Source organism: Pecten maximus, chromosome 17, assembly GCF_902652985.1.
Source record: "Pecten maximus chromosome 17, xPecMax1.1, whole genome shotgun sequence".
In the NCBI taxonomy this organism is placed as follows: domain Eukaryota; kingdom Metazoa; phylum Mollusca; class Bivalvia; order Pectinida; family Pectinidae; genus Pecten; species Pecten maximus.
The window spans coordinates 27,719,534-27,735,515 of NC_047031.1; the positions used below are offsets into that span (position 1 = coordinate 27,719,534).

Here is a 15,982-nt window from a genome sequence, read left to right on the forward strand (position 1 = left end):
ACAGCGAATTAGCTAAACATGGCTACAAATATGGCGCCTCAGTACAGGTCCTCGAGTCGGTTATACTTGGCAGAGAAGAATACACTGGATTTATAGAACTTACCCAAGATGTGATGAAACAAATAAATCAGACGTCCTTCCATCCTGTTGTTCTAGATGCCATGTTTCATTCAAGTGCTCTAGATTTCTTTCCTGGTCACACTAAATCTTCTAGCAAAATATATCCGATTCGCATAGGTAGCGTGTCATTAGTACGACGACTCGAGAAAAAAATGATTTGCTATACGCAAGTCATACAGAGGATCTATGACCGAATCATCACCAACATCATCTTAACAAGTCCGGATGGTCTGGTGCTAGCTGAGGTTAAGGAAGTTGAACACCAGATAATGAACGGTAGCCTAACTGTAAACGCTCTAGCCTACCAAATTATCTGGGAAATTGAGAATATCCCAGCGGTTAGCAATTTCGATTTCGATCAAAAGGAGACAACAATCTGTGCGACATGCTGAGAAGTTTATACCCAAAGGGACAGTCAATCAGGCTTCTTGATGTGGTAGACAACACCATTTCAGAAACCTTCAGAGATTTAGAACAGACTGATGCTGTGATATTTGTTCCAGATGCATTCAATCAAAGAAAATGCAGAAACGATTTGTTTAGTCGTGTTTGCAACAACTGCAATGCCTTTCTTAACGTCATGAAAAGAATGAAGGACGGGGACACCCCTGTGGTAATAATCACTGAAAATACACAAGCAAACACCTCTGAAATGGTCGCTGATAAAAATGTAATAGGTGCCGAATTGTGGGGTTTTACTAGATCCTTAAGACAAGAGGGAACACAATGTCGAATGATTCTGGTAGACGTGCAGCCCACAGTTTCCTCTCAATTGGACATATTGTACAAAACTATTGAAAGTCTGACATCCGACCCCGTTTCATCATTTAATGAATGTCAAATCGTTGATGGGCAGGTACATAGCTGTATTCTTCAGCGACGATCACAAAAAGGCTTACAGAATGAGGAAAGAGTATTATCTACTGACACACAGTTTGACTTCCAGTTACGGTCTGTCAACTCGGACAGTATTGAGAGCGCTTTCCTAGTGCCCGGTGATCACTCCTGTGAGATAGGAAATAATGAGGTCAGCCTTGTGGTTGAGAAAATATGTATCCACTCGCCAACAGAGTTGGAAACGAGTGTCAGCAAATCGCTTTGGTCGGAGTACAAAGGCGGATATCCAGTTTTTGGGTTAGAGGTCCTAGGTACAATCACTTCCACATCCAGATCAAGGCGCGTTGTTGCATGTTACCCATCGAAAATTACCAAAAACATTTGCGTCCCAAAACAATGTGTGTGTGACCTAGCCAGCTTGCCAATGTACACACCCGGTCTCATTATAAAGTCCATGCTCATATGGGCTATTATTGAGAAGGTCAAACGCAGATCTACTGTTTGTATTTTGACTGAAACAGACCCGTCTAAAGACGGGGAGGTCTTCCTTCTCCGTAACATGCTTGAGAGTGTCAAGTGCAGCAAAGTTCGAATCGCATCATTCGACTTCATTAATGCCGACCACCAACTAGAGGGAGACGACGTGTTTGTACTGTTGCAAGCATATCCACAACCAAAAATAGCATGTATTCTACGGCCAGGGAATACTATTTTGTGCTATGATAATGTGATGCACAGCCTATCAAATACAAACATTCAGCTGAGTTCGCAACAAATAAGATTACATGTTGTAACAAAGAAGAGGGTGTTTGAAGAAAACAATGTTGTTATCACATTTCCAAAAGTAATCAGCTGGCTGAAAAAGCAGCGAAAATCTCTAAACCTTCCAGAAGATGTCGTAAATTCACTACAGTTAAAAACCATCAATATCACCGATACAAAGTTTGGGAATGCTATGGGTGTGAGCACTAAAGCAGCGGCCGGAAAGATATTCCGCAAAAGCGCAACCTATGTTGTTGTCGGTGGATTGACAGGCCTTGGTTGGGATATCGTCAAATGGCTTGGCAAAAAAGGCGCTGGCGTTGTAGTACCTCTTTCAAGAAGAGGTATCAATCCACATATGAGAGATCAGCTCCAAAATGCAATGGACGTACACAAGTATACAATTGTGCCATTAACTTGCAATGTTGCGAATATAGATGATGTAGAAAAGGCATTTTCTGCCATCAAGCTACAATTTCCAAATCATCTTATCAAAGGTATATTCCAGGGAGCTGGAGTGCTACGGGATACTCGTATTGAAAATATGAGTAAGGATAACTTAAGAGAAGTATTAGAGCCAAAGGTTTTAGGAGCCTGGAACCTACATTTAGTGTCTAAGGAATTAGTGTTGGATTTCTTCGTTATGCATTCTTCAACAACCTCTGTCTTTGGAAATGCCGGACAGACCAATTACGGAGCTGCCAATTCGTTCATGGATTCATTGGCCCTGTACAGAAGAGCCAACAACCTGCCTGGACAGACAATAAACTGGGGAGCTTTGGCGGTAGGAATGGCGAATGAGGAGACCATCAGAAATAACTTAGAAGCACAAGGAATGTATGTGCTTGAAACAGAAAAGATAAGAGAATGCCTTATGGATTCCTTAATTCGTAACTCATGTCAAGCCATATTTGGTTTGTTTGACTGGAGCGTTATCAGGGAAAACCTCGCTTTAATGCGGACTAATATCTTTGACAAGGAGGGGAGATCTGATATAAATCAATCGTCGTTAGTTCGAAGGCGCGAAATCAACACTGTGTTGGATATTTCTGAACTCAAAACGAAATCATATGAGGATCAGAGAAATACTCTTGTATATCTATTGCTAAGATGTTTTTCGGAAGTGTTGTCGATAGATGAAAGTGACATTGAAGAAAACCAAAACCTCCTCAGTCTTGGTATGGAGTCACAAAAATCTGTTGAATTAATCCAGATTGTACATGAGGCTACGGGTTGTCGACTTCCTGATGATTATATCCTGTCTCCTGACTACACCGTAGCCATGGTTATCGACTTTGTGCATTCCAAAATTATTTATAACAATACCAAAGACAAGGATGAAAGTTCTGAAAACAAAGATGATGTCCATGGATCACCAACATGGATGCAGAAGCTCTACATTGACATGCGTGAAAGTCATCCCCTTGACTCGAGTCTTTGGTTCAGTATTGATTTCAAACTGGGAAGCGGTCTATCGAATATTGATCTTTGGCGTAATGTCCTGCGATGGATCACAATAAGAAACCAAGATCTAAGAACTTTCTACCGTTCTACAAATCAACGAATTAGATTTGGTATGAAAAGGCATGTTTTGGATCCAGAGGACGCCAGAATAGATTTGCGAGTGGTTGACTCCTGCGAGCTCAAAAGGGAGTGGACAGATAGGGATGTTGTCAATTATTGCACATTCGACATCTCTACAGATCCACCATTGAGGATTATTTACGGTAATACTGGCAGGGAACACCATATTAGGTTCATCATGAGTCATATTACCTTTGATTTACAGAGTTTCTTCATGTTGATGCCGCAATTTTATTCAGATTCACTCACATATCTGAAGAAAAAGGATGTCAGCTTGGAACCTGCAGATGTCCCGGATGTAACCTTACTAATGGAAGATAGTCTTGAAGAAGAGATGATGTATTTACAAGAGTTCTGGAAAGGCGAGCTTGATAAAATTCGTAATTAACCATCGCTTCTCGGGTATGAGACACACACTCTTGTGTCTGGAAGGACGGAACAGAAAGACGAGCTTTAAAAAATTAGTAATGAACCATTTCTTCTCGGGTATGAGACACACACACTTGTGTCTGGAAGGACGGAACAGACATCGATTCGGCTACCAAGAGAGTTAGTAGATAAAATCAATAACAACGACCAAGGTGTAAGATCATCTACTCTTTTCCTCTGTTTCTACCAAATTCTTCTCCACAAAATGACGTCTTTATCTACTATTCCCGTTGTACTGACTGTGGACATGCGCCGACACTTTCCAGAGTTAGCCAACACGATATTTCTGGGTACAAACTACACACCGATCGTAACAGTGTTTAGTGACGCACATGCTACACTGCGAGAATGTATTGAAATGTGTTCGCGGCAAATGACTCTGGCATGCACTTACAGCTTGTATCCGTTTCTGCTTATCATAAAGAACAACTCTGATGTCAGCAACGCTTTTCGCCATTTCTTCAATGTCAGATACATATCACAACCTACATTAAAAAACAGGAAGTACCCAAACCATTATATGGAAAATATGGGAAATAGCACAGGCTTCTTTGATAATATCGAAACGGCTTTGAATATTTTCACTGATTCCAAAACCGGATATATGGATTTCATATTGAGTTACGACCCAGCCAGTGTAAGCTTGGTCACAGCGAATAACATGCTTCATGATCTTCTGATATTAGCCTGTGTGATCTCCGTGGACTCGGACATCCAGCTGGACAATATTCCCTTGCTGTGCTGTCCAACCAAACCTGCGGACGGAATGGATCCACATCTGTCAGCAGGTAAAGCCTATCCATTATGTAGAGAAAGACAGTTCTGTATTTCCTAAAATACAATATGTCATCATAGTAGCGTGTTTCCATAAACTTAATAAACAACGCATAACAGCATCTTGTTGAACCATAGTCAGGTACCGCTGTATTCAAGTCTTGTGCATATACAAAAGCTACTTCCGGTTAGGAATTATTCATTACTTGATATATAGTGAGCAGTCATTATTGTTAGTCTTTGCATTAACGTTACAATCATTAAAGTATTGAAGGTTTAAAACATTTTAGACTTAGTACATACAAATGTGCTTTCTGTACCATGCCTTAAAAGTATATAATCAATTAACATGCATATGTTTTCGTTTAAAAAAATTGTAAATTGATTGCAAAATGTTCGTGTAGATACAGTTAATTTAACACACTTGAAGATAAAAACTGCTGCATACCTCTTCACCCAATACTCAATCAAGACATACATAAAGATTAACAAACAACATATTAACATTGAAATAGATATGAAATCCAATACATTGCATCTTTTAAACACATATATTGTGTCTACAAGTCCGCTTTTATGCTCTCCAACAAGATAAAAACCCATGAATTGATTAGAAAATTTGTAAACTTGGTTTATGTATGCTTTTATTTCAATAAATTAATGGAAACCCTGCCATATATTTGCTGGTATGCATATGTATCACAAAATTCTGCGCAAATGATACATGGCATGTAATACGCCATTTTTTTCATTCTATGATTTCATATGAACAATTTTGGTTATAAAGGTCGGCCTGAACAGAGTGCGACTACGAATATGTGATTGTGATATGTAATTGCTTAATGTTTGGTAATAGAACTAGTAAGGTAATATAACCAGTTTGGGGGTTTATACCTCGGGACGACGAAGATGTTTTAGATGCAGTTTTCGATAAAGTTTAATGCTAAAACAAACTTATCAAAATAAACATAAAAAAACATACAGGTTACGATTTAGCATATCTACATATGTTCCTAAATAGCAGCCTCAAAAGCGATTTTTATTTTCAATGAAAGGTATTGAATCAATGGAAAGAGTACATCAGTATTCACATAAAAACCATGTGCATTTGACTGATTATAATGTTACTACTAGAAATGTAGATGTATTATCAGAAAAAGAACAACTACAAACAAATGAAAAACTCATAAGATTACTGAAAGTTATCAAGGTTTGGTTTGGTTTATTTTGTTTAACGTCCTATTAACAGCCAGGATAATAGATTACTGAAAGTTATCAAGGTCAAACTATGGTAATTATCTTAGACTGACAAAAATGTTCGAGGTTGTACAACTCAACTTGTCGCTTTATCCATAAAGACTTCTGTTATATGGACCTTATGGCACTAACAATGCATACAGGGTAAAATTATATCTGTTCCATACCACCGGAAATAAATTTGACAATACCCTGTGTTAAAAGACCCTTCGAAATATATCACCTATCAATCATACAGTAAACTACAAATGCTCCATATCAACAGTAATACATTAAAAAATAGCCTGTGCAGATATATCCTTTGAAACACATGTCACCTATCAGACAACAAAATGGCAGCTGCACGTCAACACCATCACGATTCATCATATTTATACAGTTGGTACATATATTATTATACGATACTACTGATTCATGTTACTATGTCTATTAATTATAAACAGGCAGATGGCATCAATTAAAACATGATGGGATTTGCCCTAGTCTTATAAAACCGTCAGATTGACCAAACTTACCAAATGAATATGCATATAACATTATGCAATAAGGAATAGTTATTGTAGGCACTAACTCCTCAGGGAGGCCCACAATTATCCATTTGTAACAACAGAATCGTGACAGTGACACTTTCTAATGGCAGACAACTATATTTAGAAAACAAAACTAATATGTAGAACGGAGGCGGGATCTTATTTCCGGAGTATAAATTCCGGACTTACACCGTCATAATTTTCATGTTGCAATATTGTGACTCTTCGGTGACTTTAAGTTTCGAAAGTTGATATAGAAAGACTGATACATGATTCGAACGGATCGTAATAAATTGAAACTAATAATTTGCAGATAATGTCCAAAGACATATACGTTATAAGTTATGCGCATAAGCTGGTATACTCAATATTGTTGTAAATCCGCAGTCTTTCCCGTATCATGACAGCCAATCCCTGCTACGTTCAGAACAGAGAAACTATAAAATCTTCTGTTATTTACCGTTATTTGGTAATATTGCATTCATACATGTGTAGCTTGATGCTGTTTTAATATATCTCGTCAATTCAAACATTGAAATCTAACAAAACACTGAAAAGCACAGCCTTCCTGCCAGGCAGTGCAGACACAACGCGGGACCTGTACGCAAAATGACGTCATCGGAATGTTTAAGGTGCAACAATGTAAAGCATGTATATGTTACATAATGATGAAAACAAAAAGAAAAAACAAACGGAAAAATTGCAGTAATGTGCTCAAAATTGGTCAAATTCTGTAAATATGTGAAAGGTTCAACACGCCTTGATAGTTTTCTACTCAATTTTGTATACGTTTATGTAAGAAAATTGGGCCGCGGTGGCCGAGTGGTTAAGGTGTCCCGACACTTTATCACTAGCCCTCCACCTCTGGGTTGCTAGTTCGAAACCTACATGGGGCAGTTGCAAGGTACTGACCGTAGGCCGGTGGTTTTTCTCCTGGTACTCTGGCTTTCCTCCACCTCCAAACATGGCACGCCCTTAAATGACCCTGACTGTTAATAGTACGTTAAACAAAAACAAGCAAACAAACATGTAAGAAAACATAAAAACGAATGTATGAATTTCATCACATAATATATAATTTTACTGTTACAAAGGCACGTTAACATTTTGTATAGGGTTTCTCATGACTGGAGCAATATTCTCTTAGTAAGGTTTTTCTGAAATATTGCTCTCTTTTGTCATTCTTTCCCTCTGTGTAATGACTTGTTGATCATTTACAGGAGAAATGATCGAGACCCATCTGTCTTTGAATAGAATTAACGTCATCCTGCCTAATTGATAATTAACCCCCCATTTATATACTCATGCCTAGTCAATTATCACTTACAGTAAGATTTTTGAAGGCGACGTCAAACGGCTTGGAACACCCGAAGCAATTGAGATTGATCAGTGTGAACAATGTACAACACTTAGCGTGGGTCGACATTGACAGTATTGGAAGGTCACCCAAGAAAGCGATTCCAATTCCTAGTGTCATTGGTGTTGAAATGGGAAATATGCGCGGTAAGCATGCATGGATAAGCTAATATATTTGTGGAAGGTTACGTGCCTTAAAAGAAACGTTAGGGTCGAGAGCTGAGATTTTTCATTAGAGAAAAAGTGCTAAGTTCAGGGATAACAGGGTTAACATAAAAAAAAAAAACAATATAAATGTTCTCATATTATTCAAACGACATACATTTTAGAACTATGTTAAGTGTTCGGGCATCTGTTGATTTGCAAACTGAACTAGCAAGCTTTGACGGCTTATATCTCTGGATGGGAGAGATTTTTCGATAAAAACTAATGCTAAAGCAAACGATTGCAAATAATTTAAATGTGTCGCGTTCAAAGCCCCGTCTAAACAAACCACTTTAATGATATTTCTATCATTTCATAAGTGTATATTGTATTTTTTCAGACTCCTGGCTTTTGATTATCCAGACAATAAAAAGACAATACTACTTCAAGGCAGACGACTACATAATGGTCTTACTCTGGCGAGCAAGAATTCGAAATCTGATAGCAAGGACAAGTGAATGAAATAACCTTTATGTCTATATGATAGTTAGGGGACATTCTCGTGTATCTTAATTAAGTTCTGTATCAATGTTTAATCTTAAAAGAAGGTGGTCAAGAGATACACAATATTCGCCTCATTCGGGTCATCCGGAGATGATACCTGGCTAATTTATAATTTTACATCTACGTTTTCATACATTTCAGAATATCAGCAATTCTAACCTTCCAAGCGGAATTTCTATGCAAAGATCGAAATTATATAGCCTTTCCCAAATCTGATAGTTAGTCATGCGAAATAATATTCGCAAAAGACCAATGTGATTTGTGAAATCATATAGATTATTAGTCTTCAATCATTTTAATGCTATAACCTTAGTTTTCAGTCGCTTATGCTATCCCTTCCGGAGAGAATATGCAATTTATGGCATTTTTACCCCTCGGCTTGTTATCAGTATTTGTATAATTATTTTATTGATTATTATAAGCTTGAACTAACCTGCAAGAAAGTGTGATAACTATGTTATGATATTGTTAAAACTACACTATTCTATGAGTATCTAATAAACAAAGGGAGATAATTTGATTCGTATTGACAGAAATATTTATAAGATCTAAATTTTTAAGTAGGACAGTTTCGTAGCGAAGGAATGAAGACCTAATTGTCTCTACTTTTGCAATCACGTTGTCGTGGTATAATGGCTTACTTGTAAGATTTGTACATGAGCTGCCAGGATTCAATCATCGGCAAACTTTTTTTTTTAATTTTTGCATTATTCCTTTTCCGATAATAAAAATGTTTTAAATATATATCTAAAATATAAATCAATCTCTAATTTAAATATCAATCCTTAATCCATATACTTTACACTGGCTAATGTGACATCAAAATGATATTGAAACACGTGTATATAAATGCACAAACTAGTAAGTGTTTGTTTTATACATTGCGTGATGTAACTTTCATTTTTTGGTTTGTTTTTCTTTCAAACTCTAAAGTTTGAATCATATTTGATATTTTTAATTCTTAAATCTTTACCTTTTTACCTTTTACATTCTTATACGAGATTCATATGTTGATTTACTTTATAGGTGTGTCTCGTTGTTTTTTTCTTCTGAAATTGAATATCGCCGAATGTAGATATATCAACTCAGTATCGAACGAAACAAAGATATTTCATTTGACAGTAACCTGTCATCAAAAGTTTTGAATATTATTTTCGCAAATTTCCAATCTTAATTTTTTCAAGCTCAAAATTATTAAAAATATTTCTTCTTGATAATGAGCCTTAGAATTTTCTTACTTTCAAAAATACAAAAATGTGACATATTTGGTCATACTTAGGTATGTTGGAGATTTTTTTTCTAAATAAATATATCTTGTGTGTATTTTTCGTGGTGCTTTAAACATGAACAGATTCATTTATGTTAACATAGTTTAAATTAAACCATATATTTTAGCCAGCAGTAATTGTTTGTTAAATAAAATCATTGCAATTTATTGTTATTCACCCATGGCCAGACTGTATAAGTATATGGGAAGTAGATTTCCTGCTTCGTGCAAATATTCCAAGTTGTCGCACTCGATCGCAATACTTCTTCAAAAAGTATTTAGAAAAACATTTTGTCATTAATATTGTTTTATTTGATATTGTGTTATTATTTGTTGGAATAAATATTGTTTGAATTCGGTAATCGAATGAAAGGTTGATTTATCGGCTAGAGGGGACCAGCGTTGTGATATACACCACATTCTTGCCTCTGGTGTTCAAAATGATAAAAATGTTGGGAATCTTTATTCACTTTTGAATCTACTTTATTTCTTATTTTCGTTTGCATGATATATAATATTTTACATATATATATGTTATACACGATTGAAACTATGATTGACAATTTGATAAACATATAGTACATGTTATATATTTTTTGCCTTTTGACCCCGTGTTATATGCACATGTATATCTGACATAAAAAGTGATTATGTTATCATATGATATTGAAAAAAAATCTATATAGATTTATGTAATAGGCAATGTTATATAGATATTGATGGTATCATATATTGTATATGATCTTTTTGGTTAACTTTATGTATATTTCTTGATGTAAACACTACATTTCACAAAACATAAAGGAAAGCTATATGTGTAATTTTGAAACTTGGATAAACTAGGCAGACATTTGACAGGATAATAATCAAACTGTATTGTTTTGTTTCGGCAGATTTTTAATATGCATGACTAAGAAGCACATCAAATGAACAATATAGGAAAGAGTGTGAAATGCATTTTCAGTGGCAATATAAAGTATTGATATGAATATATATATAATTTATTACAACATTTAGATGTAACATATAAATGTCCATTTAAATTATCAAAAATGGAGATAACGGTAAAATAGAAATTGATAATTAAGTTACATGGAAAGATGAACAGTTGCTGCTTGAGATACAAGTTCACCATTATAAACACTTATTCTTAGCTATCAAACCAAATTTCATGTTCTAATCGCCAGTATAGCCACTCAAAACAACGTACTATTCCCTATAGCGTGTGTTACGCAACTATGTTTTAAGCCCTTTGTTACTGGTTTATATTTAGACTGTAATGAAAATCAAGTCGCTATAGCTCATTGGTTCATCCTTAAACCATCTATATTAAAGCCATTGAGAAGTACGTGAGGGATATTTCCTAAGCTTCATACAAAAACAACAGTAGGTGTATTTCCATTGTTTTTTTTATTTCGCTCGTCTTATTTAGGGTCTTACAAGAAATCAAAATGTCTGACAGAAGACTATCTTGGATTTTGATTGTTTAATGAAGCGCGCTAGCGCTTCATGTTGAATTTGCCTTTGTCCAGTTGGCATTCCTCAGCCAATAACTTCCAAATGAAAGCAGTTCAATGCTTATATTTACATTTGACAACGAATTTGAAAGACTATATCCAGGAATTTTACTCTGATAATGAATAAACAAATTATTATCGTCAAAGACGGAACAGCCTTTTCAACACCCATCTTTCGTTATCGCCGACGTTACAATTATGACGTCACTATAATAATGACATCATAATAAAGATTTGGAAGTTATGGACTCATAACTTCCAAGTGAGCTTGGTAAAGTTATATAGTGGGGCTGCAGTGTAAATGTAATGATAGTTTCATTACTAAAGGCATCTTAAGTATTCAATATATTTCTATTATTCATGATATTTTCATTATTTAAGATGTTTATGTTATTCATGATAGTTTCATTAAATTGCGATGTAAAAAAATAATTCAAAATTATTCTAATTATATATACAAATGCCCCCTGTAGGATCAGTTTTGAAATGGAGAACCCGTAATACATCTGAAACTTGTTCAATTAAGTCAACAATGTGAGTGATGATATAGAAAGGCAAACCATCCTGAACAGAATAATTTTGGCTGTATCCACAGAACACCTATCGCTGCAGTTTGAGAATCTAAAAATGGAAAGAGGTCAAACCAGATTTTTCGATTATAGTGTTATCAAAAACTTGTGAATGTATGTGTTAAATATACACAATTTTTATTTTATAGGTTTAACATGACTGGGCCATTAATTTGAACCATACAATGCAAAATGATATGTTTCGTATTCTTTTATGATCCATCAAAAATGGAGTCATATATATTCAAGCAACCGTAGACTTGACAGGATGATCACATAACGAATGCATAAAATCAAACTAAAAAGTCAAACAGCAAAAAAAGTTGTTTTTTGCGCAGATTTTTTTAATGCACTTTGTAATATTGACAAAGAGTCTAAGCATATTATTACTTTTGTAGTGTTTTTGTTTTCTTTTTTACCCATATTGACTAACAAAAGTAAAAATATGTTAATGCTCTTTGAGCGATAAAATGTTTACTCTACAAGATCTCATGAAGACAAACTAATAAAAAACACGTATTTACCAACATCATTTATATAAAGGATAGCTAACAGTGTCCTCAGTAATACCAAATATATTTCACGAGTTGGGCTAATATTTTGATATTTTTCACGAGTGCACAGCACAAGATATTGTTAGATAATCTGTTCATTACATTATTATAGCAAAGCTATCGGGTAAGCTAGCTTTTGATTTTCTCCTTTATTGTTTGTAAGCAGTGTTTTGATGGGTAGAATCAGAACAAGTTATATTTTTCACAAGTGAAAAATGTTACCTACATATAATGACTAATTTGAGATATTTAACTGGTATAATCGTAATAAAGTATATATATTATCTGTCTTCACCACATTTTGTTTTGGGAAAAATATTTATGGTGTAGTGTGTTTTTATCGCCAAGACTTTTGATGTAATGCTTGATACGATTATATTTTTATTCCTCCTGCTGTCCCGATGAACATGGTTAAAATCTTATCACTTCATTTCAGATGCAGTTAGTAGCCATATAGGTCGGATTGCTTTGTTCTTAAATCACTTATGCATGTACTAAACCTAAGATGCCAAGAGAAACTTTCATTTGTTTAAAAAAATATTTGAAATACGCATAATCTGTCAGGCAATGGACCCTCCCGATATCGCTAAGCGCGAGACATACCAAACACATTCAATGTTTCACATCTTTTGGGATAACATGTTATTTATGTTGCTATGGTTATCGACATGGTAGGTTCGGTCCCCTACCAGTGAATATTATATTTGGACGTACTGATCAATAATTTTAACAATTCTAGCATCAATATAAGACAGGTTTTTCGTTTATTATGATATGTGTTATTCAAATGTTCAATATTTGAGGACCATACATTTAAAAGTGAAACTAAACAATAATTTGTTAACTGTTAGCGGTACGATAAAACAGCTATGCTGAATGTTTTGGTTAAGTGCTATATCAACATATGTTCTATGTATTACTGAAAACTGATCTTAACAAGCATGCTATCTTACGCCGACCGCTACCAGTCATTTGTAATATACCTTGTATGAGACCTTAGCAATATCTTAGAAATAATAATCATAAAAATAAGGAAAAATAGCCCATGGGAGTATTTCTTTTACTCTGTTTCACTTCTGAACAAAAACAATTCCAAGCCTTTAAAACCCTTGTATACAAATCTTCAGCTTAATCGGACAAATCTGATTTTTGACTAATCGGAAGCGCTTTCATAATGTTTCCATTGAAACTATTTCTGTGATAATCAGGATTGTCAAATTAAAGCCATTGATAAGCTATACTAAGTTTGAAAAAAGACTTCTCGAAGGCGTAACGTATTATTGGCATTACATAAACCTGTTAATAGAGACTTGGTACTCAAATGTTCTACCAAAAGAATTGATGAAATCAGAGATACACGTCTCTGATGTAATAGATATGTTGAACTTTACATTTGAGTCCGTGTTTCATTTGCCATATATACTTCTCGGTGCCGAATTATAAGACTTCAATGGGCCCAGAGATCCACGAACCTGGATTATATTTCTATGACAGAAACTGCTCCTTATACCGCTAAAAAAGTAAAGTTCGTAAATCCGCGTTTGGATGAAAACAATGTTTGTAATAAGAGTCGCTGCATGTGTCAGTTCTCTTCATAATATGAAAAAATTGCTTTTTCTTCATTCATATAAACATTAAATTAATTATATTGAAAAGTAGACAAACATATATGGTTTTAAGCTATTTTTACGAGTGTGTGTTGTACTCTCTACTCCTCCGTATTATTCCTACCATCCCGGGGAAGTCTCATTAAAATTTCATTTAAATAAGTTGAAGAATGATCAGAAGGATAGACAAACACACACAAATGGAAAGACAGACAAACTGACTCAATACACCTTCTACTTCGCATTGTAATATTGTACTTGTTTATCTACATTACAATGCGTATTTTGAACGCTGTGTTTGATTCCTTGGTGACAGCGGGACAGGTCGGCGGTTGTTTCGCATGAATAATCACACGTTTGATCAGAATAACAATCACACTAACTGATATGATAGCAAATTGCCTTTCAGTATCAGTAGATTGTTCATTCGGGCGGCGACATTTCAAAACTGGTTGCCCAATTTGTTGTTTTGTAATCTTACATTGTCAATTGAACTTCCAGCAAATTGAAGAGAGCCTTTTTCATGCAGGCAAACTTCGGAACTTTTATTTTTTTATTATTGGTACTAGAGTCTGAGATGTATATCCATTCATTTTCTGATAATAACAATAAACGGTCATTTTCAATCTATTTTTTCATTTGTTATTCTTTGTGATGGTGAACAAAGCTCAACCTAGCTTAAGTGTTGCATAATGCGTTTTAATGAATTTGTAACACGCTGAAGTTATCTATCCTATATAGTAAGTATTGTAATATATCGTGATACTTGCCTGTAATAATAATAACATACTTTAAATGTACTCATTGTGGCATTCTCAAATTTAAACAGATTAACGTAATTAGATATTAGCGCACTGATGATAAACGCCATTGGAATCAAATATAGGTAACTTCAATAAGCGCAGTCATAAGCGGAATGTTCACAATGCAAAAATAACTAAAATTTGTACGTTTTCAGTATGTCGATGAGAAGATTAACAAGAAATATCTTTAAAAAGATAAAAGGAATAGTTTTACTGCTGGTAGTTATAGTGTGTAAAACTGCTGGTAAAATAAATCAACGAAATAATGCGTTTCAGCACGGATAACAAACTTATATCTGTTTGAATCAGTTTTGGTGATTATAAGACTGCATTTGAATCAGGAATATAATTGTATTAATGTGTCATTTGAAAAGATACATCCACTTATTCAGCTTGCATTCAATCTTAACTTTCATTTTTAACTGCATATCTGCATTTTGCATCTACCGCTACATTGACCAATCACATACTTCATCTTGACCAGAAACGCCACCTGTCGCGTCATATCCGGGGCCAAAAGAATATTATATGGCTATGCCGAGAAACTTGCACAGCATCTGAATACCAACCCGCAGTTACGAAGAACCGATCTGGTCGTTTCTACATGCATTTTTAACGTTCATCATTGCCTCACTGAGAAGAAAACAGTTGGCAGAAGAAAGCCCAATTGGTAGAAAAGTATGAAGTATCACATAAATTGAATTAAATTAATTATGTACTTAATTGACCATGGTCTATAACGTCGAAGCCAGATTTAAAGAACAGGCCACTTACCTGCTTTTATGAGAAACAGTCCCAATCACTAAAAGTAAGGTGATGTAAAATATTGCTAAGTACAAAAAGGCCAGTATAACACTGTTTACACTTTAATTGCGATCAACAGCGGGCTGATATATGAGTATTTCATCACTCAATTCAAATTTGGACTAGTTTTCCAGATATCTGGACACAATAACATACAGAGTAGTGATAACTACCCCCACAATCAATAATTATTAGCGTAGAAGTATCTCAAAAGCACTGTCGAACTCGTACAACCGATAGGGAGATCATCCTTGAACGATGTTACAGGAACAAGAGGTCCAACGAGGAGAGGAACATCCTCAGAGACGCAATATTGTCAGGTTCTGTTTACGGAGGATCCTTTAAAATAAACAATAACAACACGTCTGTCTGTAAAAAAACAACGACCCAGGCCAAGGTGTTTCACTCCGATAGCGAGAGTGGTCATATGGTACGTTTTTTGGCGGGAAGCTGACGTCATCGCCGCACATATATTAGTTTGCGCGCATATAGTCCGCGATTTTG

General features: G+C 35.1%; 1 protein-coding gene across 1 annotated transcript; it reads left to right on the forward strand.

Moving 5' to 3' along the window:
* Positions 1 to 492: 492 nt before the first annotated feature.
* Positions 493 to 11,185, forward strand: LOC117316001. The gene is made up of 3 exons (XM_033870486.1): positions 493 to 4,520; positions 7,623 to 7,796; positions 8,194 to 11,185. Exon 1 carries the CDS (start codon positions 506 to 508, stop codon positions 3,689 to 3,691), a length of 3,186 nt encoding a protein of 1,061 aa, XP_033726377.1. The 5' UTR covers positions 493 to 505; the 3' UTR covers positions 3,692 to 4,520; positions 7,623 to 7,796; positions 8,194 to 11,185.
* Positions 11,186 to 15,982: the final 4,797 nt, after the last annotated feature.